The sequence below is a fragment of the Numida meleagris genome, chromosome 2 (assembly GCF_002078875.1).
Source record: "Numida meleagris isolate 19003 breed g44 Domestic line chromosome 2, NumMel1.0, whole genome shotgun sequence".
NCBI lineage: Eukaryota > Metazoa > Chordata > Aves > Galliformes > Numididae > Numida > Numida meleagris.
This window is the reverse complement of record NC_034410.1, coordinates 101,783,222-101,809,852: the sequence shown is the minus strand read 5'-3', so window position 1 is coordinate 101,809,852 and position 26,631 is coordinate 101,783,222. Positions and strand designations below refer to the sequence as shown.

Below are 26,631 nucleotides of genomic sequence, written 5' to 3'. Positions count from 1 at the left end.
TACCACTCTTACAAATAATGCTTACAGGAAAATCAAACATCCCTTGCCCTGTGTCCAGATAGAAGGAGTAAGAGAAGGAATGACCTTCAAATTACCTTATCCTGGAATCTTTTTAGCTATGATACTTACATATTTTGCTAGGGTGAAGTATTTTGTAGGGTGTTACGTATCACACTATACTTTTCACTGCATTTTAACTCCTGACTTAATTGAAATCCTCTCATAGTGGGAGGTACTAGACTTCAAAATGGATTAATGAGATGAGCTTCATCAATGAGGCTCAAGAACATATACAGGAATTAATGCCAGGCACAGAGTATAGGACTGCCCAGGCTTGCACTGATTCTGTGCTGGGCAACCTTCAGCAGCTCATCATGCAATCACACAATGGACAGTGAGAGCAAACCCTCAAACAGGCAGTGGTAAACAAGGTACTGGGGATGGAGAGGCAAAAGGTGATGAAGTCAAAGTGAATCAAATTTTCTCAAGTTTGAGAGTCACAAAATTTCTGGGAACTATAGTGATAACATCTGCCTTGTTCCTTCTCCTTTTGGAGGACAAAGACGGAAAATTTTCACATGCAAAATGCATTCAGCTCAAAGTGAGACTTGCACTTATGCTAAAAGCAATAGCGCAAAATACAGTGCACAAGTGACTCAATAAATAAATAATTATTTTTAAAAATGACCTATGAAATGCTAAACACTTCTGCGTTAAATGCAAATGTGCTACTAGAAATGTTCTTTACCTTTGCAGCCAAAATAATTTTTGTTTTCAAGAGCATAATAACCAGCTTCACAGGTGTCACAGAAATCTCCACACACATTAGGTTTGCAAGAGCAATGTCCAGTTTCCTATGAATAAAATAGTTTTATCAAAAATGTTTCAGCACCTGTTCCAGAAATTCATTCTTTCAAAACTTTGAATTCCCTGTAATTGTGAAGAATAAAAATTGCTCTAATCTCAACAAAAAAGTATTATCCAGACATAATTTTTGTTATTCATCACATTTAATGAACAGATGAGAAAATCGCTACATTTATGATTATTAAAAATTTTAGAACTATGATGTCACTAGTCACTTTATGTGTAAAAGCAATTCTAACTTACCACATTATATACCTTACCTTACCATGTTATAATATTTTATCTTTACAGAAATCATTGAATTCATGTCTTTCTTAGAATTTCACTTTACCTGCTGACATTCTCCAACTCCACTTAGCGTTCCACTCACATCGCACTGGCATGCTGCCAGATGAAAGAGAAAAAGAAAATCTGCACTTCATCTTTCCAAGGTACATAGCAGGAAAACAACCACCACCACTACCCTTAATCCGCAATTTCGAGTCGTAGTGCAACAAGGAGGATTTTACTCTGGAAGGTTCAGAACAGTAAATGGATACTGGCACAAGGTGAGAAGAAAAAGCATAGGAGAAAGAATGAGGACTTGCGTGTATGTGCAATTAACTGACGTATTTTAAGGAATTCTAATGGTGTTTAATAAAAACAGTCTTGAGTTTGGATTTGGAACTGCTTTCTTTCTTAAAAACATTAAGATAATTGAAGCAAAACTGTGTCTTCCACTCTGACTGGCAGTTCTTATTTTGCAATGCTACTCTGGGATCAGCACAATTTCTCATATGAAATATAAATGAAGTAAATGTTGTGGGAATGAGCTATGCTGACCTATAGGTTTGGAGAAATCCAGAATTGACTTTGTGACTGAAATCAAAGAAGACTAATGACATGAGAAGTGTGGAAATCAAACTCTGAGATGCTTGGACTGTTAAGTATCGAGAATCAAAGATGTATGCACAAGCTAGGAGATAAAAATAAATGAATAAGAACCTTCTTTCTCAAAACAATAACCCAGATTCTGGTCTCAAGTGTTAAATACAGAAATGCTGAAAAACTGCCATAAGGCCATATGAAGCACAAATCATTGCAAGTCGGAGAACACTTGCTATCATAGGTAATATCCTTTGCTATCACAGGTAATTAGGTGTCTAAATTAAATAACGTAGAAAAATATGCTCTTAACAAGTTGTGAAAGTCACTGTGTACCAAAGAAGGCCACAGCTAGTAAAGATGATTTTCAAAAGAATATAAAACATTTCATTACCCAAAGAAATAAGTCTTGAAGCCATACCTGTACATCCCTCAGGGTTCTCTTCGGCCAAGTTCCAGTACAACGGTTTGCATTTACTACATGTAGGACCTTCAACGTGCTGAAGACATTGACAATAACCCTAACAACAGAAATGAGTTAATATAAACTCATCTGTTTCACAAAAACACATAGCTCTTTCATACTAAGAAAAATCGAATATTAACAGTAACTCAGGCAGCTTACTGACTTTCACAGAAGCATGGAAACTGAGGCTGATTCAGACTTCTTGGATTTTTCTTTCTCATGCCATTAGCACAGGACTGTTCCACATTGCTTATTTTTCCATACCTAATTACCCTAAATCTCCCAACAAATGCACTTTCCAATTCTTTTATAGACTTGTCAGAACTTCTCTAAAGCATTAACTGTTTTGCAAAAAAGTCTAAAATACAGTTTTCCTTAAAAATAATAGTTAATTTTCATGGGTTTTTTCCTCCCTTATTGCTCTCTTTTTCTTTGGAAGGCAGAGTAGAAAAGACAGTAGTGAAGTGAACCATCAGATTAAAAATGTTAATATTATCAGTATTTTTTTCAAATTATGGTAATGCCAAACTATGTAGAAGTAGATATGATGTCCGTTTTTCTTTCTGTAAAATTGATTTAGGCACATTTTTTATTTCTCTTCATCATACTTTCTCATATTCTCCGTTTATTAATTATTGAAAAAAAAATTATTAAAAGCTAAAGCATATTTTTCTGAGATAACAATAACACTTTTTACTCCTATACACATCTGTTCTTATGGACAAGCAGAGGCAAATACCACCAAACTCTGCTTTTCTTAGCTTCTTTTTTCTATCCTTTTCAGTAAAGTAGTAATGGATGTCTTTCAGCAGTGTTATTTGCTCAGATATATTAACATTGTTTCCAGAGAGTAACTGGCTTACATATGGTTAACTTAAAGAAAATGTGGAAAATGCACGCATACATCAGCCTAACTCTTCTATCTGCCAGTCTTCATCGCAATCCATTTACATGGGTTATAACAGTTTCAGATTCTGACTGTGATTTCTGATTGTATGGTACTAACAATAACCATCACAGTATAAAGACTGATAATAGCAGAATATCAGCAGTTACTAAGAAAGAATAATTTTGTCGGGAATTATTTTGTGCTAAAATGCTCTAAATCAACCCAGAATCAGACATGCACAGGCACATATGCGTATCTGCAAGTATATATTATTATTCTAGAATACCAAGTACACATAAACAGCATGCATATTCCACATTTAAAATATATAAAAAAACCCACCACCACCCTCAGCAGGGAATTGCATTGATATGACCAAAGGGCAAAACACAAAGGTCATTTCCGCTCTCGCTCTGCAAATAAACCTGTGTAATTCTTTCACAGTCAAAGATGAGTCTTCAGGCACTTAGGCAATGAAATGAATGTGTTCAGCAAAGACTCAGACCATACATGATCTGTTAACAAATATTGCTATCTGCAGTAATAGAATACTTACAGAATGAGAATCAGCGCTTCCTGAAGGGTTACATTCACCGTTGATTCCTTTATGAAATTTAAAAAAAAAACAAAGATTAAAAGATCTTTTGAAAACAGCTGTGAAATAAAGGAATGGAAAAGTACAATGTAACATTTGCAACTTTCAAAGGGCTCTTTAATCCAGTCACCCTGTTTTCTTAGAATAACATAAAAAATGATGAATGAACTAATCTAATATGCACTCCCTGTGACTCCCTGTGTGGCTCTCCCTCCCCACACTTCAGTGAGTTTCTACCAAATTCCACAAAGTAGAATGTACCAGAGAACCCCCACAGTAAAAATGGGGGACGATATGAACCGATTGGAAGATTTTCCATCTCAAGCGTTACCTTCACAGTAGGGGAAACTGTGGGCTGCAGAAAGGCATCTGTCACACTGTCTCCCTGTAATGTCTGTTTGACACTCACACTGCCCTGTTGTTGGCTCACACGTGCTGTGCCGGGAACCATGAGGAGAGCACTGACAAGCTACAAAACAATGTTAACAATATTGGTTGGGTTCCCCTTGTACATATCAAGCAATAGCTTTCAAAAAACTCTGGTATTGTAGAGGTTTTGAATACTTTATAGAGTGTTCTTCATTTGTAGAGTGTCTCTTCACTTTCATTATTTGAAATTAATAATTCACAGGGTTCTCGCTTCTGCTGGTAGAAGTTTGAGATGATCTGTTCCATCTTGACACTGTTTTCATCTTATTGGCAGAAATAAGTATAATTAATATGACAGAAAGAAGGGATGCCATCCAAAGGGATCTGGACAGGCTTGAAAAGAGAGCCCACATGAACTGCGTGAGGTTCAACAAGGCCAAGTGCAAGCTGTTGCACTTGGGTTAGTGCAATCCCAGGTACGTGTACAGATCCTGAGAAGAGCTCACTGAGAGTAGGCCTGCCAAAAAGGACTGGGAGGTCCTAGTGAACAAAAAGCAGGACAAAAAACCTTGGAACACATTGCCAAGAGAAGCTGTGGGTGCCTCATCCCTGGAGGCGCTCAAGGCCAGGTTGGATGGGGCCTCGGGAAGCCTGATCCAGTGGGTTGCAACCCTGCCCATGGCAGGGGGGTTAGAATTGGATGATCATTAACTTTCCTTCCAACCAAGTCATTCTATGGCATCTGGAACCATAATCTCTCTTTCCCACCCTCATTTTTCCATCCTGGTTTTGATTTTGTTTTTTCAATCGTTCTACAGTTATGGAAAAAACAGGGCAAATTCTTCCCTGAATTCTAGAACTGCACTTAAAATATAATGGCAAAATACAGAATATATATGCTCATTACATTTTTATATCTGAGGGCCAAGGAGGCCAGAAGCAAACTTAAAAATAAACTGTGTAACAATTTCATTGTTTCAAGTTTCTACATAACACGCATATGGTAATAAGGCCACAAAAATAAACAATACTGCTGTAGCTTAGGAGACAAATCTTTGCTCTGATACTATCTGAAGCTGAAATGGTCAATGACTACTATTTCACTAATAGCTTATCTCCTAAAAAGGAGGAACAAACCTGTAGGATTATTTTTTGCTAAGGTTATAGTGATTATTAATAGTTGAATTGTGAGGATATGTTGCTCCTTTAGTACCAAGGGTTTTTTCACTTCTAGGAAAGAAAAGTCCTATTCACGGTGTTCAGGTAGCTTGTTTTAACCACAGTGTTTGCAGGTTTCATTGTGCATGTTGTAAAAACATACATATGGTCTGGGCCTGATCAATTAATCCACTTAGGTAGAAAAAAAAAATATTGATATTGTCGAAGATTTGCAGAGTCAAGCCCTTCTAGATTAGTATTTATGGCAGTTTTATCACTTGTCAAGAGCATAAACTTATGCACGTAAAAGTTTACAGGACAGTGTATCAAATAGTAGAAGCCCAAACCAGTTGGAATGAAGCTTATACTCTTGAAATTTAATGAGTCAGAACTCATATAAGTAAACACCCACTGCCTTGCCTAAGTTTTAAATTTCATGTTTTAAAAGAGATACAAATGCACCAAGGCCAAACACTCCTGTGCTTTCATTAATCCAACTAGTACACATTACAGGAACAGTAATGATGTGCCAGGGAGGGCTACTAGAGTGTGTGTCTGTCAGGAAGCCTGGCCACTGGCTGGATCCTCAGTGTTCCTGTTGCCAGCTTTGAAAGGGAGGAAACTATCATGCTTACATAGGCAGTTTTATATGGAATATATTTGAGAAAAATGATTTCCTTCTGTACTGTATGGTAATGAGACAGCAACCCCCCCGTAGGAAGAGGAAAGGCTGTTAACTCACGCAAGCAGCTGGGATAGCTGTAATAACCTGGAGCACATTGGTCACATCTAAATCCAGCATAGTTAGTACGACACAGACACTGTCCTCTAGGATCACATGTATTGTCCAGTGAGCCAGTAGAGTCACAACTGCATTCTGCACAGAGGAAAAAAAAGCATAACTAAATAACCTGAGGGATACATCTCCAGAATTTGCCAAAAAAGTCACCTTAAAACATCAAATAATCATGGGGAATCCAGACAAAACATAATTTTACCACCAAATATAAATATCTTGAAATAAATACTTAAAATAGCCTCAAACACTGACAATCAGCTTCTTCCTGAAACTCTATAGTATACAGTTCGTAGATCTATTCTTATTCATTGCAAAATACCTGCGTAAGGAACAAAAATGTATCTTAAAATTGAAAGAAAAGTCACGACAGAAGTACTCAACATGTTTAAAAAACAATCTCTGACAACAAGCATCTACGAGGCTAGACTAAGTTTGATGCCTGAGAATAATCTTACTAGTACGATACACGAGGCACACTGTAAGACTTAATAACTAGCTGGATGGGTGCTTCTCTTGGATTTATGACTGTTTTAGGCTAACAGTTCTATCACAGATGTGTTATTTTATCGAAATGATGCTGGAATTTACACAGGTGCACATTTTATAGGTACATGAATGGGAGCCCATCTGGGAATCCCGGTTGCTAAGGTCTGCAGTTAATCACTTGTATTATACAACTAATAGAAACGGCTGACTGACAGAAATATAAAACAAACACTGTTCAAGTACTATCTTTCTGTTCCATGTTCATATTCCTGGTTTCCCCTTTCAGTTCCTCCTTCTACTGCAGCCAAGGATATCTGGCTTTGCTGTGTTTACTTCAAAGTATAATGGAAAGACACAGGATTTGCTAGTAACTTAGTATAAGAAAAATATAAACAGCGAGGCTTCCAAAAACATCACCACCACAGCTTTCTACTCTCAGCTGAACACTATATTATGTTTTCTCCTTATTTTAATTGGATCGATTAGTTTAAAAGCATAACTTTGATTTTTGCTCTTATTGAATAAAGCTACTACAGATTTCAACAAGGCAAGATCAGAGAGGCCAGTTTTAGTTGCAACATCCAAGAAGCTATTAGAACTACCTCCCTTCAGAACACGATAGCTCCAAATAGGAGCAGCAGGCTGGGCTGCTCACCTTCTACCACAGTCTACAGCATACTGCATTAATTTAAACTGGACCAACAGCAGGTTATTTTAATAGAACAAGCTGCGAACTGCAGCAGTTTCGAGTAATCCCACTGGCTGTGTTTTCAACTATTTTGCCTGCCTTCTACTATTTATTTTTGCATGTTCTCTTAAGCTTTTATTCACTTTAATTTTTTGTTGTTAAAAATTTGAACATCTTCAATATGGATTTGATTTAAGATTTCTACTTAATTCAGCTCAAAGAAAAAAATTACAATATTTTAAAGCCACTAAACAGGGTGTGCCAACACAAAACTTGATTTCATGTTTTTCATATTTAAAAGTTAATCTCCTCCAGACTATAAATACACAGTCATGTGGTATTATTTTTTTTACCAACCATTGTGTTTGGTAACACAATATAATACATCTTTGAGAATGCATAAAGAATCCAGCTATTTATTGGACATAAACAAGTACATAAAGTCCAAAAAGAAGAAGACTGTTATAGTCGTGAACCGAAAATAAGGAAGGAGAAAGCAAATCATTATGTTCTATATAAATCCTGTACAGGAAATTACGCATCAAAACTCAGCAATACCCTACATTCTTTTCAGTGTAAAATTTACTGATCATAGAACAGTTTGAGTTGGAAGGGACCTTAAAGATGATCTGTTTCTATGCCCTGCTATTGCTGGGGGCAGGGAATATCAAGGATTACAGGTCTCTCTTATTCACTGCAAAGGCAGACAAAACCTAGGGGGAGATAGGATTTGATGGTACCCTCATACAAAACAAAAATTGTTATGCTTTTCAATGTTATACTTCTTCGGTACTGATCAATTTTCCTTTCATGTAAACAGCAGGCTAGTCCTTGACATCATGTACACTGGTAAAACCACATGGAGATCATTCATGCTTCACGTTTACATGTCCAAGTCCTGTTATATGATGTTAAAATGAGTAAGAAATCACTGTGAAGGGCGAAATGCGAGCTTCTCATTTTCAAATTTACAAAACACACATTGTGTGAGGAACTAAACAGATCCTCTGCAAAAGTAGATTAGCTCTGCACAGCTTTGCTGCTTTTTTTTTCTTTTTTTTTTTTACCATGCCAGTTCCTTGTCAGCAGTCAAGTATTTTTTTCTGTTGCTTTAGGCCTCCACTATTAAAAATTTTTCATATCTTGTAGTTATTATTAAGACAGCTGTGCTAACTGAAGTTAAATCAGTCTGATCATTCGAAAAGCCTGAATAATTCCCTAGTATGGAAACAATGCCTGGAATTAATGCTTAGAGAATGAAAATGATGATTTCATGTAAATTTTCATCATGCATGATGATTTCACTGTAAAGAAGAGCATCCTGCTCACTTACTGCTGTGAATACTGCTTCAACCCCTGCAAAAACAATACATTAAAAGCATTGCAGTTAGCCTAGTCAGGGGTCTGTTGGGTTCTATAGATGCAGTCTGCAACCTTACCTTCACAGACAGGGAAAGAGTGGTAGCCAGGCTGACAGCTGTCACACTGAAGTCCAACTATCCCTGAGCGACAAAGACACCTTCCAAGGAAATCACAGACTTCAGGCTGGGTACCCGCTGAGTTGCATTCACACACTGCAACCAAGAAAAGAATTTTCAGATGCAGTCTCTAGAGAGCTCTCTTCTTTCATCTTTAGAAAAAAAAGAAAAAAGTAAAAAAAAGAAAAAAATCCTCTCCCTGATGGTCAAAATCTTATCAGATTGTCAGATTTATTTTGTTCCTTATTAGCTTTTATTGATTGCTCATCAGTAGGAATTAGTATTGAGGCAGACATTAATGAAAATCCATTAAAGAATCTGGCTCAAAGTAACTATGGAGTGCAATGTCAGTGCAGAAGCACACTTAGCCTGTCCTCACTCATGGACAGACTCATCAATCCTAAGTGGTGTTTCAACCACTGAAAGCAGTTCCCCCCTTCCTAGGCTAAAATTAAACAATTTATGGTTTGGGATTTACAGTCTCAGGAGGGAAGGTTTAATAAGATGTATAAGAAGGCAGTACAGATAACTAAAGTACTCTAAAAAGAAACTGCTTTCTGGTATTGATATATCAAGCTGCCCTTTCTCATCAAAGTAAGGTTACAAACTAAAATTTAACAAAACAAAAAAAAGATAAGTAACAGAAATGCTTCAACTGGTATTCTAGATATCATGAGGCATAAATTAAATTTACTCTCAAACTGGAATCTGACAGCTGCATCATAAAATAGACAACAATCAATTGAATAGAGGCATTTTTAGATAGGAATCACTCCTCATCAAATTTTTCTTCTTTTCTGACTTCCATGAGTTTTCGTAGAGTTTCTTATATCTCTCTGTCAAAAGAATTTCATTTCCTAGTATAAAGCATGTATCTGTATTTTTGGATATGCCTGCTGAAAGGAAATGTTTTGGCTTACCCTGGCAGAAAGGGTAATGAAAATAGCCAGCTGCACAGGTATCACAGGAAAACCCCTGAAATCCAGTTCGACATCTGCACTGCCCAGTATTTCCATCACAATCACCACCCAGCACTCCTGCACCATGGCACTGGCACGCTGGAGAGCACGGTTGTAAAGAAAACATTTGCAGTGTTACAAATCTTAGAGTATTTCACTTGGAAGCCAAATGTTGGCATTTACACTGGAGATCAGGCTCCAAGCATGAAAGAGACAATGGAACTTACGCAGACACTGGGGTCCAAAATATCCTGCTTTGCAGCCACCTTCTAGTTACCACAGGAACAAAAAGACAGAAAGGAACAGAAGTTAGCGCATGAAAATATGCAACTCCTTGCATTTTTGCAGAGAAACATAGATCAGTACTTAGTAATTATTACTACTGAACCAACAAAACTATTTGTATGATCCTTACACACAAATCTCATTAAAAAAAGTCATAATCACAAGCTTAGACTGAGAGCACTAATTCTTCAGATACAAAGATTTCCATTTAGAGACACCTTTTCTATGCCTTCAGACTGAGATGCTACTGCTGAAAATGTAAACAGTTTTAAGACCTGTTTTCTCCTGCTTACATTTCCTCATTTTATCACTGCAGGTTTTTTTCTTCTTCATTTTAAACGTATGTGAGAAAAGATAGCATGCAACAGAGCATACCCAGAGTCCTACATGATGATAGTTGTCCACCCAGAACTAAAGCATTGTGAGCTGTAATACTAACAGCAGATGTTTTCAAGGGATTTATAACTTGTAAATGGATGTGCACTCTCTACCTATACCTGTTTGCTACATTTGCAAAAAAATCGTTTTCTCATTTGCTACCATGAAATCCAGTTCTATAAAACTAGTAGAAAATTAGGTGGAATAATGTTGTTTTTAGGATATTACAAAGTATTCTAGTCTTTGTTTGTTGATTGTTTTTTGAAGCTATTAACCCTGAAGTATATTGCAAGTATTTATTTGATGTGGCATAGTCTGTGATGTCTCAGCTCTGCAGTACAATGATATATGTTAAAGAACTCACAGAAGAAATCACTGTATGTATTTCAGACAGCTTCAGGGTGGGCTAAATAAGAAGTACATATCCCTCAGAAATTCAAGTTCTCTGCTGCCAAAGGCAATGCACAATTTGCCAGGTGTAAGAAGACAGTCCAGAAACAGAGGCCAGTTAGCCCTAAGAGATTTACACTGCAAAGCAGCTGACAAGTGGTACATGTCAGAAAGCCTTGATGGATCTGTTCATGAGCATTTAACAAGATGGTCAGGACCTTCTGCAGATGTTTGCCGGAGGGTTGCTGAACTTATTTTTGATCCATAACTTTCTGGAACTAGCCCACTGAACTGTTTAATACGAGTAAGACTATGCGATGAACTTCTGGTAAGAAAAAAGGCTCTTTGAAAGATAAATAGCAACACTGTCAAAACTACTGCATAAATCTTCCTGAAAGAACAAGCACTACTGAAATCATGAAAAACGATTAAACTGGGAAGATAAACAAAACACAAAGAACTTGCCTATTATGTCACCAGCTATAGCATCTCTTGGATTTGGAGAAGTAAAAGGATAAACAGGAATATCTTTAAAACAAAAGAAATAATAAAGTATAGTTAGAAGAGATACACTTATTTCACTAAAAATCATGACAAATCATGAAGTTCTGTCCTGTCGATCCAAAGAGCATGATAATTTCATGACTCTAGAAATCAATTACTGTTTTGTTCTCTTTCAGTTAGGAAAGGGCTAAGAAACTTTCAACTTTTGTTCTCTGAACCAGGTAAAAGTCTGTCCACAAAAGAAACGCATGAAAGGCCAAACATCATTTGGAAATGCTACTGCCTTGCTTTCCTGCTCTCTCTGTTTTTGTACAGAAAGCTTTCTTGTTCTTGACAGCATTATGAGAGCTATCTAGGGAACTATGTATTTATTTCAAAGTTTTAATTTCCAGTTGAAAGTTTGTCTCCTGCTATTTGTCATTATGACTCAGTACCCAAAGTGCCAGAATTTGTGACAAAACACTCCCACTGTTGCATGTTTAGAATTGGATCACAGAATCATAAGTTTATATGCAGTGAAAACAATTCTGATGGTATACCTTCTTAAGGGGAAAGCCTTTAATTTTCTCAGTTGTCAACACTTAGTTTTAATCTGTTTTAAAGTAAAAATCTATTTTTCAATTAATTAATGTCATTTAATTTCATTCTGTTACCATTTTCAGTAAATGGAAGCACTCAACATTTGTGTGACATTATTTTTTCTCATGTGTCTATTTTCTTTGGCTTTACAAACATCTTTCCCTAAATCACTTGAAAAATCTGTAACCTTTCCTTCAATCTGCACTTATCTGCAGTCCAGCAGAAATATGAGAGCACAGCTGACAGCTTTACACTCTGCCAGGAGGGCCTTTCCAACACACAGTCATTTACAACTATTTTAAATTATTTTTAGAATCTTCTGAAAGCCCACAAACTCAGTTTATTAGGGTTGCAAGTTCCAAATCCTTTGAGGCCCAGAAAACACAAAACCATTTTTACTTTCAAGTGAGTTATACATAACGACGTTGAGACACATTTGAACAACTGGTCCAAAGGCTTTAGACTGGAATTCATGACTTACTGACAGATAGATGTCTCACATGAATTCTGAGAATGCAGTACAACCTATTTGATTTTCAGGTAACCACTGTTTTGTAAGCAAACCAGACTCTCTGCAGTGTTATGACTACTGATTTCTCAGAAAATGTGAACGTGAAAATCTGAAATGCCAGATGAGTCAAACAGATGAAATAAATCAGGTGTAAAGAAAACAGTTAATTCTTTAAAGCACATTTAAAATACTGGAGAAGAGACATTTTTATTTGCATACTTACAGACACAAAATGGAAAACTAGAGAATCCATCAGCACAGTGTTCACAGTTTTCTCCCTGGAAATTCCACCTGCAGAAACAGCGGCCAGATCCTTCCTCACAGCCCTCCGCACGCTCCAAATCACAAGGGCAAGCTAAGCAAGGATCAGAAATTTAGCACTTTTTGGAAATTAATTAATTTGCCTTCTACAGCATTGCAAAATGGTGTTATAATGTTATTTGCAACGGTGAATATTTCATTATTTCAAGAACGAATATGTGTATGCTGTTACACATTTCCCAAGTACTCTATATCACCAGTTAATCTTTACAGTATCCCTCAGAGGTGAGATCTACATTACCCTCCTAGTGTTTTTGTTTTTTTTTTTAATTCAGAATGCTGCATGTTAGTACTACACGCACAGCATCTATCTTTTCCGTGGCTTCTGCTCATCTCTCTCCAAAGTCTAGGCTGAGCATCATTCCTCGTCCATCTTCCCTTACACATCATGTGCAGCATTACAGCAGAACTTTCATCACTGTTTGACCTCCCATTCATATCAATACCCAAACACAACAAAACATAGCTTCCTCCTACTTGTCACAAAGCTCCAGCAGCCTCTTTGTAATTCAGCTCTTAGTTCTTATCTATACTCAGTTCATCTTTTTTAAATGTTATATTACTAGTTATCCCATTGCACTATTTATTGTAGATGATTCAGCACTAGATAAAGTAGGAGTAACAATCCTTATGACCTTTTGAGCTATAAAATAAAATTCATAAGTGACCAAGAGTCAGCAGATACCTTATATGTAAATAAGAGAGCTAAGAGAAGCAAAGTCACAAGGTTCTGAGATGAGAGTGGCTTCTCAGAGGTCATGCCAGCTGCAAGGCGTGTAGATGATCCTACCTCCTCAGCAGCCTCTTACAGCTTACTTCCTGCTATTGTCCTGCTGCTGGTCTGAAGCTTTATGCTCATATGACACACATGATGAGAAGAACATCATTGAGAGGGTCTAAAGCAACGCAGTGTCATTTGCAGTTCTTTTCAAACATCTTTTGAGCACTTTTTTCCCCCTCCCAAAAACATGCATCCCCTGAACTACTTATTAAAAAAAAAAACAAACCACAAAACCAAAGCATCACCACCACTGTGAGAAGATACTGAATACAGAAGACCTTACATATACAGCCATCAGGAGCTCTTGCTGGAACACCATAAGGACGATAGTAACCTTTTGCACACTTCTCACAGTTAATACCAGCTGTATTATGCTGTGCAAAATAAAACAGGAGGAGAATATGAACTAAAAAAAGGAACTTGGAAGGAGAATTAAGAAACAATAACATCCTTAATGCTGTTCCTATACGCAACTAAGGATCATCACAGGAAAAAACAAACAAGAAGTATTAACGCACTAAAGACAGCCTTTGTCATTTGGCGTTCCTTAACCACATAATCTCTACAGCTTCCTGTATTATGGTATTCTCACATAAAGCAGCTGAATTTTAACTTGAAATTATGAATATGAGCTACTTAACAGAAAATAATTTCAATCTAGGAATAAAATTCCTTTTTACGCTATCACTATTCATTTATTTTTATACTGCTTTTTTTTTTTTTTTTTTTTTTGCAACATGTACATCATACAGACAACTGCATGGAGTTTTCCTCACACTGTTATTTGTTTTTGAACACACTTCATCCAATATTAGTAACAACAAAATAAACCAAAACCTGATCAGTCTACATGAAACAGAGTAAAATAGTAATTCCATTAGAAAAATATGCATCTCTGTAAGCATGTTTTAGAAACACAGAAACAACATGATAAGTATTTTGAAATACAGCAAAAATACATAAATCTCAGGTGAACAAAGTCCTAAGCATACTGCAACTCCTGCAGTAAAGCTCTCTCTTGCGGTGTAGGTGACAGGAGCATGCACCAGTGATGGTATTCATGAGTTGAGCAATTAGCAGTCACAAAACACTCCGGTGCACCCAGTCTCATGGGCATGGGGACAAGAGAAGGAAGTAAACTTTGCTCTGGAGAAACCAAAGCAGTGGACACCTGCCCTCAGCCCCCTTGTGCTCTTTAGTTCCTCCTTAGGGTGTGTTGCAACACATAGCTGCAAACAGAGACTTACTGGGGCAGCTGGCAGGGCAGTTGATGAGCAGGGCACTTAGTACGTTGCTATTGTGGTTGGTGTTCCCAGTTTGCTCAATAGTTCTACTTCCAGTTCTGCCAAGGTACTTCCTCTAGCACCTCCACAGCAGAGCTACTGCTGAGGAAGGCTAACAGTAGATTAGGGAAGGTGATGCTCACATCTCACAGTAGATGGAGACACATCAGCTGTTGCTGCACTTAGCCTGGCAAGACCACAGAGAGGCCCAGTAACACTGCTCAAGACTACTTGAAGATTGTGCAGCAATGGCCTCAACATGTTGCAAGGCACATTCTTCAGAGATTCCTAACACCGATGGAACATCAGAGGCCTCATCCTGGACAGAGCTGCAGGTGGTGAATGCAGCTCTCTGGGTCTGGGGCTGTAGGGAGTACTTAGGCCTCCACCCAGGTGCTGGGGCTGGTGACAAACCTAGGCACAGCTTGTTGATAAGGATCAGAAGACGCACCAATGCCACTGATATTGCAGTAGGTGTGTTACAGACTGCCTGAACAAGAAGGTGGATGAAGTATTTTATATGCAGCTAGAGAAAATCTTGCAATCACAGGTGTTGGTACTCAGAGATAACTTTAACCACCCCATGCAGCAGGAAGTAAGCAATTCAGAAGTTAATTTGAATTTATCAAAAATGATTTTGGGATGCAGGAGCTTTTGAACCTGAAAGAGAAGATACTCTGTTCAAGAGGACTCCCACTAACAATGAAGAACTGGCAGAGCATGTGAAAGCTGAGGGCAGCATTATGCAGTGACCATGAGACTGAATTTTAAGACCCTGAGATAAGCAGGAGGGACCAACAAGATAAATCTACCAGACAGCATAAACTTTGCTGTAATAAATTACCCAAAGACCGTGTAATCTCCATCCCTGGAAATTTTCAGAACTCAACTGGATGCTTTTTTATGCAAACTGATATTACTTGCATCTATCCTTGGTTTGAGTGGAGCACTAGTCCAAATGACTTCCAGAGGTCCCTTCTACAACTCCATGTTTTTTCAATACCAAAAACATTTCTTCTTGGTACCGCCTATGTCCTGCTTTAGTCCTGATGATGAAGGACAGCTCTCTGTGTTTTGCTTCAGTAAAGAACCAGCTGGACTGCGTTGGCATTTTATTTAGGAAATTTTACTTCCCTTTATTTAGCAGAGAAATGGCAGAGTTCATTTTAACAGGAATTTTTTGTAGTTAATGTAATCATTTTATTGTGTGGCCTTATTTGAATCACATAGAACTGCACATAAATATAATTTATGTATCATTTATACATTTACAAGTAATGTTGTATGATGCAAATTATTTTCAGACACCTATTTCCCTACTCTGAGTACAAGTAGTAACAGCAGAGCCATGGAGCTATCTAAACTGGTCAGCCTCATAACTATCAGTGCAGGCATGACAACACTATAGTACACGTTCTTCAAATACCATTTACTTAAACAACTAAAATCTTTTTACCTGGCAGTTAATGCAGACTCCTCCACCTTCATAATGCCCATGAATATTTAGGCTTTCTCGATGCTGATCAACATCAGCATCATAGTAGCAGTCAGTGGCATGTCCATGGCAATTGCAGGCTGGAAAAGTAATACTTCAAGTCAGCTTTCATTATCATGCTAGAATTCCTAGAATCATAGAATCACCAAGGTTGGAAAAGACCTACGAGATCATCCAGTCCAACCTTCCACCTATCACCAATAGTTCTCACTAAACTATGTCTCTCAGCACAACGTCTGAACATTCCTTGAACACCTCCAGGGTCAGTGACTCCACCACCTCACTGGGGAGCCCGTTCCAGCACCTAACCACTCTTTCAGAGAAGAAATTTTTCCTAACATCCAACCTGAATCTCCCCTGGAGCAACTTGAGGCCATTCCCTCTAGTCCTACTGCTAGTTACATGGGAGTAGAGGCTGATTCCCACCTCACCACAACCTCCTTTCAGGTTGTTGTAGAGAGCGATAAGGTCTCCCCTGAGCCTCCTCTTCTCCAGACTGAACAATCACAGTTCCCTCAGCCGCCCCTCTTGAGACTTGTGCTCCAGACCCCTCACAGCTTCATTGCCCTTCTCTGGACACGCTCCAGGGCCTCAACGTCTTTCTTATAGTGAGGGGCCGAAAACTCAACATAGTACTCAAGGATTGGCTTCACTAGTGCTGAGTATAGAGGGATGATCACTTCATTGCTGCTGCTGGCAACGCTATTTCTGATACAAGCCAGAATTCCATTGGCCTTCTTGATCACCTGAGCACGCTGCTGGTTCATGTTCAGCTGAACGCTGACCAACAACTCCAGGTCTGTTTCTTCTACACAGCCTTGCAGCCACCCTGCCCCAAGCCTGTAGCATTGCCTGGGGTTGTTGTGGCCAACGTTCAGGACCCAGCACTTGGTCTTGCTGAACTTCATCCCATTGGTCTCAGCCGAACTACCAGCCTGTCCAGATCCCTCTGTAGGACCTTCCTACCTCCAAGCAGATTGACACTTCCTTCCACCTTGGTGTCATCTGCAAATTTACTGAGGGTGCACTCAGTGACCTCATTCAGATCATCAACAAAGATATTGAACAGATAAGGCCCCAATACCAACTCCCTGTTCCCCAGTTTATAGTTGCTTACAGTCTCAGCTGTGATAAATTTCACTTTGGGTACTATGTGGTTAGTTCATCTCCTTCATTTTCCTTTTTATTAAGACAAGTAAAGGTAACAGCTGAACTCACAGAGGATATGTGCATTCCAGTCCATCTCTGAATAAACGTTCTGTTACATTTTTAATTCCTTCTAACAGATGTTAATATTGTAGTGCTCAGAAGAGACTGAAAGAAAAATATCTGAGAGACTTTGCTTGCAACATCACTTACAGATGCCCTGGCCTATGAAATTCACCTACTGAAAACTTCTGAGATGCCTCCACTGATACGCTCGTGGTGTTGTATTTCCATCAGCTGGCTTTAACAGTCTCCTTACATCAAGGTGGGAGACGTAAAACCAGAAAATCCTTTACTGTTTTACCTTCAGCCAAAAGGTCAAACAATACAAATTCCAGGAGCAGGCCAATGTTCATTACTGGCTTGCAGAAGAGAATGAAGCTGAAAAATAGCTCTACACTTTGAATAGACCCTACAAACACAGTTTGAGTAAAGAAAATTACGCATCTAATTTTCAGTAGATCTGCTATATGTAACTCATAATCATGGAAGATATTAGTCAGAGCTAATCTCTTAACTTTGATCCTTTCATTCATGGAAAGCTCTGTCTGAAACATTCCAGAACTGAAGTACAATTATGAGAAAGAACCAACCATAACAGTAAACAAGCAAAACAAATCAGAAGCAGGACCACAGTTTTAACACAAACTTGTCCTATTTCCTTTTTTTCCTAGTAGGAACAACAGGAGATTTTTTGAAAGAATACAGAAAGCAAAAAAAGGCAGAAGCATCTGGGTGCTAGGTAAGCTTTAATTACAAACGTTAAGCACTTCAGGGAAACCTTCCTAGGAGTTCCTCAAGTTATAACTTCATAAAGCAACAGACTTCACACTTGGGAAACTCCTCCCTTCATCTGGACTAGGGGATAAGAAACTTGAAAAAAAAAAAAAAAAAAAGAATTCCTGAAGGTACCTCAAAACAAAACAAAATAAAAAGATGAGAGCTCTGGCCCTATTTTGCGATGAAGGAAGTGTTTCCTTATAACGTAATCCTACCAAATACTATTCAAATTACCTGGCACAACTGCGAGCACAACTTGGGGAAAACCGATTCTCCATGCCTTGCTGTGCTATCATACAGACAAAGCAGGGAAACTGGATCATTCTCTGCATCCCCTCTAGGCCATTATGTCTAAATAGCTTTGGACAAGGAAGCCTTTTCATAGAAATTGTCGACAGCACAGCTGAGAAAAATCATCAGATTCCCTCATGGTTTGCTGCCAGGAACCAGATAGGTCAAACCTAGGTTCCCTGGCTGGCTTTTGACAAATAAGATGTTGATTCAAGATATTAAGTCAGAAAATGAAAGAAGTGATCACATGGGGAAAAAAAACGATTGCTGGAAGGAACTGAAAGGAATGAAGATAGGATGTTTTCTTCACCCTCTGCCCAACTGCCAGACAAAAAGAGGATCTGTGCACATAAATGAACATTTCCCTTTTTCAGTGCTGTAGAAGCTCCTTCTAGCTAAATCCCCTGTGAGCTACACACAGCTTGCAAGTATGTCTGTTAACACTGATGAGAAACAATTTGGTCAAAGTAATATTTTCTCTGACAGGTGAACATAAACCCCTTCTACCTCACAAAGCACTTTCTTACAACTTTAAGCCATTTGCTGGCCCACACTGCTCTAGGAGACTCATAGCAAAAGACTAGCCCTATTTTTACAAGATCCCATCAACCTCTTTCACCTTCCCCAAAGGAATCTCAGGCTACTGGGAAGTTAATGAAGCTGTTTTAATTCCTTCACTACCAGCTTCCAGAAGAGGCCTGCACCTGGCCAACATTCTCAACAAATCATCTGGAAGTGCTAGAAGCAATCTATTCTAATGAGGGAATTTTTTTTAGAGGCAGTTAGAAGCTAAGTTGTTTTGGCTCTGAATCTTGCAGGTGAACTTTATAAACTCATTCTTTTAAGAACGTGACGTTATTTATGCTCTTTGTTTATCTCTTTCTGGCAGAAAGTATTTTTCTTTCAAAGAGGGGAATTCAAATGAGATTTCAAATATTGTCTAAAAATTGAGTCCTAACATGCCTATCTCTGATCAAACGTTTTAATAATCTTTTTTTTTTCCCCTCAATACTCTTAAGGACTGCAATTCTGATTCATCAAGCAGTGTCTTTATTCCTCAAACTAATTAGAGAGATACATCTATTTGGCTTTCAGATAAGCCTCCCCTGTTAACAGTTTGTACCCACTGGCTACACTAATCTCTGGAAAGGCAGGCAATTTACATAACTTAGGCCAGACACCAGGGAGACCAGAGGCTGCCAAGACATTTGCTTAGAACAGAACAAGCACAGAGATGGCTAGCACTGTACCACAGCCACTGTTTTCCACTCAAAAAGATGCAAAATACCCACGTCTGACATTACATATCCCTCAAGAAAAAGATGGTCCATGTGGTCACTCTCACACTTTTACGTTTTCTTTAACAGACGGATTAAACACATGGAAGATGGAAGAAAGGTGAAGGGGCTTCTCCAGCTTGACTATTCAGTCAGTGGGTCTAAAGCACTCCAAATTCTTCACAAAGAGCACAGAAAGAAACACGTGTGGAGGGGACTCCTCATTGGGAACATCTTTGCGTCCATTTGCATCAGGTCAGCAAGGGGCAACTGCTGGTTTGAGAAAGGAGCGCAACCCAGACCTCTGTCAGTGTTAAAATGACAAGAAGCTCAGAGTATACTTTTTACGAGTTCAAGACAAGAAAGGCAGAAGAGCTGCATTGATTTATGGGTAATGTGTAACACTGCCAAGGCAGGATTCCACTGCTGAAAGGATTTTGAGACACATTTCATGGTTACTAGATTGTAAATTTAGGAGTCTTTGGAGAGATGACATTTTGCACTGGTTCCTGAAACAGTGGAGCATGCTTAATTCCCAAAAGAGAGATTTCTTTCTAAAAAACTGTTTATGAGAGAGACTTTTGAACTGTGTGCCTTCATAATATTAAAGATATAGTAGCTACAATGACAAGAATAATGAATATCTCAGATCCTCTTCCCAACAAAAGACAGCAAAGACTGTATCGTTATTTCTTACAGTTCCCAGCTGTAAACTCTTACTAAATACCTCACAATTTCATAAAGGGGACTGACTGTGTCTTGCAGTACTTCACTAAGTACTTCTTATTCCCTTCAAAAACAAAAATACATGCCACATAAGCAAACCCAGAAAGTCCCCTTCTGTTGACAGTACACAAAATCCAGAAGTCACAGCAAGAGTTCTCCCTTGATACATCAAGTTAGAGTGACCTGTTTGCAAGTTTAATAGAGCTAAGTATTTATGCAGTCTCTCTCTTCTGAATACAAAGACCTTTGGCAACAGGGAGGCAAGTTTCAAAGCTGTACAAGATGCATATAATCTCTGCTCTGCTAGGGAAGACCCATGGTTTGTCAGCACAGTGACGACAAGGTAGAGATGTTGATTTAACATACTACAGGATGATTTCGACTTTTCTTATGCAATATTCTCACATGTATGGTGATATTCATTGTTTAACGAGAAGATAAAAAATACAAATAATGTTCACTGCATCATTTAGTCCTTACTGCTGTGTGGAAAGGATTTTCCCAGTAAAGAAAAGGAGGTGTCAAAGCCTACTGTGTGCTAGGTACTCACCAGGGCTAATTCCTACTCACTGGTCAAAGTCCCTTTTAAATTAACTTATTTTTGACTACTCACGTTCACATATATTTATGTTCCCAGCTGTTGCAGGTTGCCACTGTTTCTGATTATATCCAGGGCAGCAGTGGTCACAGGTTTCCCCACAAGTGTTATGCTGACATTCACAATGAAACCTACGGAATGAAAGTCCCTTGTTACACTGAAGTTGGATTTTATTTTTTTTTTCTTAATTTTATTGCAGTCCAAGGCTTACACATAATGTGAAAAGGACAGGACATAAGCTCACGTGTAGAGAAGTCAAATACTAATACTAGAACATAGTAGAATTTGCCCGTAATTATTCATGACTGGTTACTTTAATTGTATGATTATGAGCTTATTAGCATAAATGAGTTACAGAGAACATTTATAATTGGATACAATAGACTGGATTAAGAAACCTTATGCTAGAATATTAAATCAAGCTAACGTATAATAGCTTGAGTTGTATCCTATTTTAGCTTCATTCCAAGGCTCAAGCATGCTGACCTACAGTGAATCAAAACATCTATCCCTTTCCTATGCACACCTTCATCATTTCTCAGTTATGCTTTGCTTACTACTACTGTCTTCATTAAACCACAATAATAAGTCCATCTTGTTACATTTAAAGTAATTCATACTATTCATTAAGAAAACATGCACCATATTTATTTTGATTTAGCTGAACAGCCTCCATAACGGCAGGCTCTTATTATGAGCTAGGTCTTATTATCATACATAGCAGCTGGGTCCTAGGAGCAACAAACAGACCCCGAGACTGGAAAGGCTTTTCTCCATTATCTGTGAAGTCTAATAATCAAGGGACAATATAATTTTAGAGTATAACCATTCTATTCTGGTAGATTTCACACTTTCTGCGCTTACTTTTTGCCAGCATAGGCATCTGAAAAGAAAGCACTCATTTGCCCAATTATTCTTCAGAGGAAAGCAATTTAAAATACTACATTATATCGATAGTTTATTTAAATGCCACCATGGATAAAAAGCAACAGCTATTTTAAACTAGGCTCTTAAAATGTGTTTTGGAGCGCCTGATTATTCACAGCCATTTTCCTAGAGGAGATGAACCACAAAGCCCTGATCGAACACCTTGTGAAATCAATATGTAAATCATAAAATTCATGGGGAAAGAAACTTTCCCAGAGATTTCAGATAAGTGAATTACTAGTTGTTATCCCTTTTAATTCAAGCTTACTCATAGAGAAGTACATTTATAAATGAAGGTGTAGTAAGATAATATATACATTCTCTGACATTGGTATACTCCCGCTGCCAAATGACTGAAATAACATTTTGTTTGCTAATTGCTCTGTATGTGTGTCATGGTTTTGTGATTTTCGGTTATTGGTATTCCACATCATAACATCATGTAGTGGATATACCTGGTTCTCAGAAGAGAAGGACTACTACAGTCCCCACGGTACTTTGCTCCTCTGTTACCATTTTCCAGCCGGAGGGAAAAGATAAAAGCTCGCAGTATAAAAACTTGCAGATCACGAGACCTCGTCCCTTTTTTCCACCGTCTCTCGTCTTGGCAGCACCTCGCTCTCCAGCCGTCTTATCGTTGGTAGTAGAGTAAGGCCTACCTTGATTTTGGGACATTCTCTCTCTCTGTATTGGATTTATCAGCTTAAATTGTAATTATATTGTACTATAGTGTGTTGTTTTGCATTCCGATATTTTATTTAGTAAATTAGTTTGTTTCTCCTCAGATTGTTGCCGCTGTTCTTTTCTCTCAGGGCCTTCTCCTTACCCTTTTCCCTTTTCCCGGGGCATGGGCCCGTGGATCCCCCGTCCCCTTCGTCATGGAACCGGGCCAAATGCCCGTAAACCATTGACAATGTGACAATAAAAACACTTCTTAATCAATTAAAAGACTGTAAAGATAATTGTAAACATCCCAGATTTACTGCAGCTGCAGAATAACTGCTTTTGCAACTATTGTTCTAAACAAGTATTATTTAGAGCCAGATGTCCAAAGGATAAACAGTTATCAGTCCCTAGTTCTGCTCCTACAAAACATTCAAGCAGAAAAATGCAGACATTTCTACTAACTTTATGGCTGTTCTCATTAATAAGCTAGGAATATAATATTGAAATTCATGTTTTACTTTTACAAGTATTTAAATAGTTCACTGAAAAGGAAATGTCATTTCACCATCAACAAGACAAAAGCTCTGAGTAACCTGATCTAGCTGTAGATGTCCCTGTTCATTGCAGGGGAGTTGGACTAGATGACCAGATGACCTTTAAAGGTCTCCTCCAACTCAGACGATTTTATGGTTCTAAGAGAAGGATATAATTAATTCAGTTTCTGTTTTTATTTTTCCAAGTAATTATCAAAAACATTGGATCTTGTCTGAACTCCCTAATGTTCCATATCTCCAGGAAGTTCACTTACTTTGTTCTTGAGTTGACCTTCTAATTTCTCCTGTTGGGAGGTGATATCAAACCATGTTTTCCAGAAAGAACTAAGGGTTTCTAATGAATTATTAAATCTTATTTCAGATAAAATCTAATAATTTCTATTATTATATTTCACATACAGTAGCTCTTGACATGTTTTCACATTAATTATTAGCAGACTCTCATTTTTTAAATATAATGAAAATGTATATTTGGCAGTAAAAAAGGTCATTTGAAAACATCTGCTGACATTAAATTAATGTAATGCTCAGCTTACTTACCGGTATTGGTTTTCAGCACTTTTCGCGTTACATACTTCAGCATGGCCATGGCAAACACATCGACCACCAATACTGATGTCCTTTATACTGTAGTAATACTATGGAACAAGCATAGTTGTATTCTTGTATTTCAGCATAAATATCAACATCAGTTATTTCTACATTGTTAAACCTTGCTTATCAGAATTTTAGAGGCATGACTTTACTAAAGGGCAAAGTCAGGCAGTCAATGGTCAAACTTGTATTGACGTTATGCCTCAGTACGAGTTCCAGCAAATCAAAGTCAATGCCCACGGGGTGCCAGTTAGCAACAGAACACATTTGCAGATTTGTGCAGCTCACAACAAGTGCATACTGCTGTAGCCCTCCACTCTCCAGCAGCTACGCAGCCATCAGTACCCAAGCCCAAAGCTTGCTCAAAGCCAGCTTGAGGACAGAGAAGTAAAATACAGTCACAGCATCAGTTTGTGAGATCTTGGTCAGGTCAGCAACTAGAACATGCTTGTGTGAGCAGCACCGTTTACCCATTCAGTCAGACGTGAGTCACTAAGCACTAGAAACAGATCAAGATCACTTCCTCAGACAAAAATCACTCTGACTCAAGCTAGATTTGAAATTGTGACCTGAAGTCAAACTACTTCATAAAACTCATCCTAATGCCTTTCAGGCATCCAGACAACAGAAGATAAAAATTTAATTAGTTCAACTCTCTGAAAACCTCATTAGCATATAGATATCAGTAGTAATTCTGTATATATATTCTGTAGCTCAAAAGTTGTTTACTTAGGGCACCAAGCAGAACAGAGAAGTGGTTGTAATTTTTGATCTCTGTGTACCTCCAGAAAAAATTAAAGGGACAATTTTAATGCTACTAGAGGATAAAGAGAAAAAGAGTCAGAACATTTTGCAGTTTTGTCTCCTGTACTCCCCCATTCACAATACAGCCCCTGTAAGAGGCTATATGCTCCACGGCAGGTGGAGTTGGCTGGCACAGAAAGAAGCTTATCCAGGGCTGAGAGCTTTTTCAACTTCCTCTCTGGCTTCTGTAAAGCTACTTTGCTCTAGGCAGGTGAAGAACAGTAGATGGGAAATAAGGTCTGTATTATTTTTCTGAACAATCTCTACTCAAATATACAAGTTAATGCCTACCATTTTCAGACTGTAAATAAAATCTGTGCTTCCAGGGCCTTCAGCACAGCTAGAAATGACTAGTGTGACTCTTGTAATCATATTTGACTGTTTTGTTTTTTATATAGTAAGACTTTTCACAACCAAGCCTACAGTTACGTGCAGCTTTGCAGAGCTATGCTGTACTACTAACAGTAATTGTACTGTTACTGCTTAGTAATAAGTCATATTAGTAACAGGCCAAAACAATTAATAGCTCACAGTATAGACATAAAACATACCCTATAAAATTCAATGTGCCATGAATTCAAACCATTAATGGAGGAAGTCGGGCAGTTACTTGGACAGGAGAAGAGAACTCGTCTGGTTTTCATCTGTTTCGCTAGTAAGTTGAACACACAGTCTTTTCTTAGCAATATTAACTCTTTCCTAGACTTTGAAGGTCTCCACAATGAGAATTTGTGCTCTCTTTTAACAATTCAATATAACATTCAATTTTTATTCAATTGTCCTACATCCCATGGCCATAACATCAAAAGTATCTTATATTAAGTCTCTGCTGCTTGCCAGGTAAATACTGCATTTACATTTGCCTGTATGCAACAACTTAAAATTTACTGAAGACAATAAAGGTACTTAATGTGAATGCTATCAAGTAACTGGAACAGTTTCATGACTTTTGATGCAGAAACCCACACATATATGCAGTGTCTCACACCAGGGTTTCCTCCAATTGTTACTGAGTCTCCATTTTAAATAAAGAGGTTAAAAATAACAATATAATACGAAACTTACAATCTCTCTAATATACGAATTTCTATGCATTGTTCCCCTAAGGGATTTCCTTACGTGGGAGCAGGATTTTGGCTGTCAAGCCTTAGGATAGCCCAAAATCCACTGAAAACTCCTAAGCATCTCAAATAATTTGTGTACAAATAGTAACTTTTGAGTATGTGCTCTGATTCCTGCTTCTTTGGGTACTTTTTCCCCTCAAATCTCTTTGAATAAACAAGGGAAAGCGATGTAAAATAAAGCTGATGAGATCTAGCTCAACTCTGTGAAAGACAGTTCAGAAGATTTCTAGATTGACTCCTTACAGTTCCAGTGATGCACCCAATTTCTTTTAATATTTGAAATCAGGGAAAGAAGAGAGTGTTAAAAATCACTACTTCCCCTCTCTAACCCTACGCTATCTCAGCCACCTTCTTGCCTCAAATGAACTCGGAGAAAATAAAAGGATTTACAGGTGGGTCACTGCAAATTTTGATTTTTGCAATATTGCAAACTTTAAGAATATAATTATTGAATATACCGCTGTGAAAACAGTACTTACTCTGCGGGTTACAGTAGGGTCTCGTTGAGCTTTTGATATCAAGTGTCCAAGAAGCGTATTAGTTCTGAGAAAATGAAGGCGGATGTTTGTTGCTTTTGTGAATTCTTGAAGACTAGGAGAATAAGTGAAGTTTTTTGCTCCTGGGCGGCCATTTACCAAAGAGACTACAATCTAACAAGAAAAGTAAGTATATTTTCATTAAAACTTATCAGCTACAAGTATCAGTACTGGGCACAGAACCAAGTTTTGAGTAATAACAGAGCCAAAAGGTTTACTATTGTTTCTGAGCACATTTGCAACTGCACATTTCACACTGAAATAAAGACATAAAATGCACCAGGAAAAAAAACAATGTGTCTTAGACTCTCCTGAATTCTCATTGCTCATATTACACTGCCTCAATAGAAAGAACACAATTTGATAGGAAAAATAAAAAACAACAGGAATAATTACAAATAGT

General features: G+C 38.0%; 1 protein-coding gene across 4 annotated transcripts in view; it reads right to left on the bottom strand.

The window, feature by feature from the left end:
* Nucleotides 1-26,631, bottom strand: part of LAMA3 (laminin subunit alpha 3) — a 111,856-nt gene that overhangs the window by 69,273 nt on the left and 15,952 nt on the right. For 3 of the 4 annotated variants that reach the window (XM_021387339.1, XM_021387340.1, XM_021387341.1), the window contains exons 5-20: nucleotides 26,172-26,342; nucleotides 23,711-23,808; nucleotides 21,039-21,154; nucleotides 16,107-16,225; nucleotides 13,651-13,741; nucleotides 12,489-12,620; nucleotides 11,137-11,199; nucleotides 9,846-9,887; nucleotides 9,580-9,717; nucleotides 8,621-8,755; nucleotides 5,951-6,085; nucleotides 4,013-4,150; nucleotides 3,643-3,689; nucleotides 2,153-2,252; nucleotides 1,199-1,251; nucleotides 749-854 (exon numbers count right to left, since the gene is read on the bottom strand). In XM_021387339.1, coding sequence (XP_021243014.1) covers nucleotides 749-854; nucleotides 1,199-1,251; nucleotides 2,153-2,252; nucleotides 3,643-3,689; nucleotides 4,013-4,150; nucleotides 5,951-6,085; nucleotides 8,621-8,755; nucleotides 9,580-9,717; nucleotides 9,846-9,887; nucleotides 11,137-11,199; nucleotides 12,489-12,620; nucleotides 13,651-13,741; nucleotides 16,107-16,225; nucleotides 21,039-21,154; nucleotides 23,711-23,808; nucleotides 26,172-26,342 — 1,684 coding nt within the window. The remainder of the gene's footprint in view (nucleotides 1-748; nucleotides 855-1,198; nucleotides 1,252-2,152; nucleotides 2,253-3,642; nucleotides 3,690-4,012; nucleotides 4,151-5,950; nucleotides 6,086-8,620; nucleotides 8,756-9,579; nucleotides 9,718-9,845; nucleotides 9,888-11,136; nucleotides 11,200-12,488; nucleotides 12,621-13,650; nucleotides 13,742-16,106; nucleotides 16,226-21,038; nucleotides 21,155-23,710; nucleotides 23,809-26,171; nucleotides 26,343-26,631) is intronic. The other variant, XM_021387342.1, reaches the window with a different exon arrangement.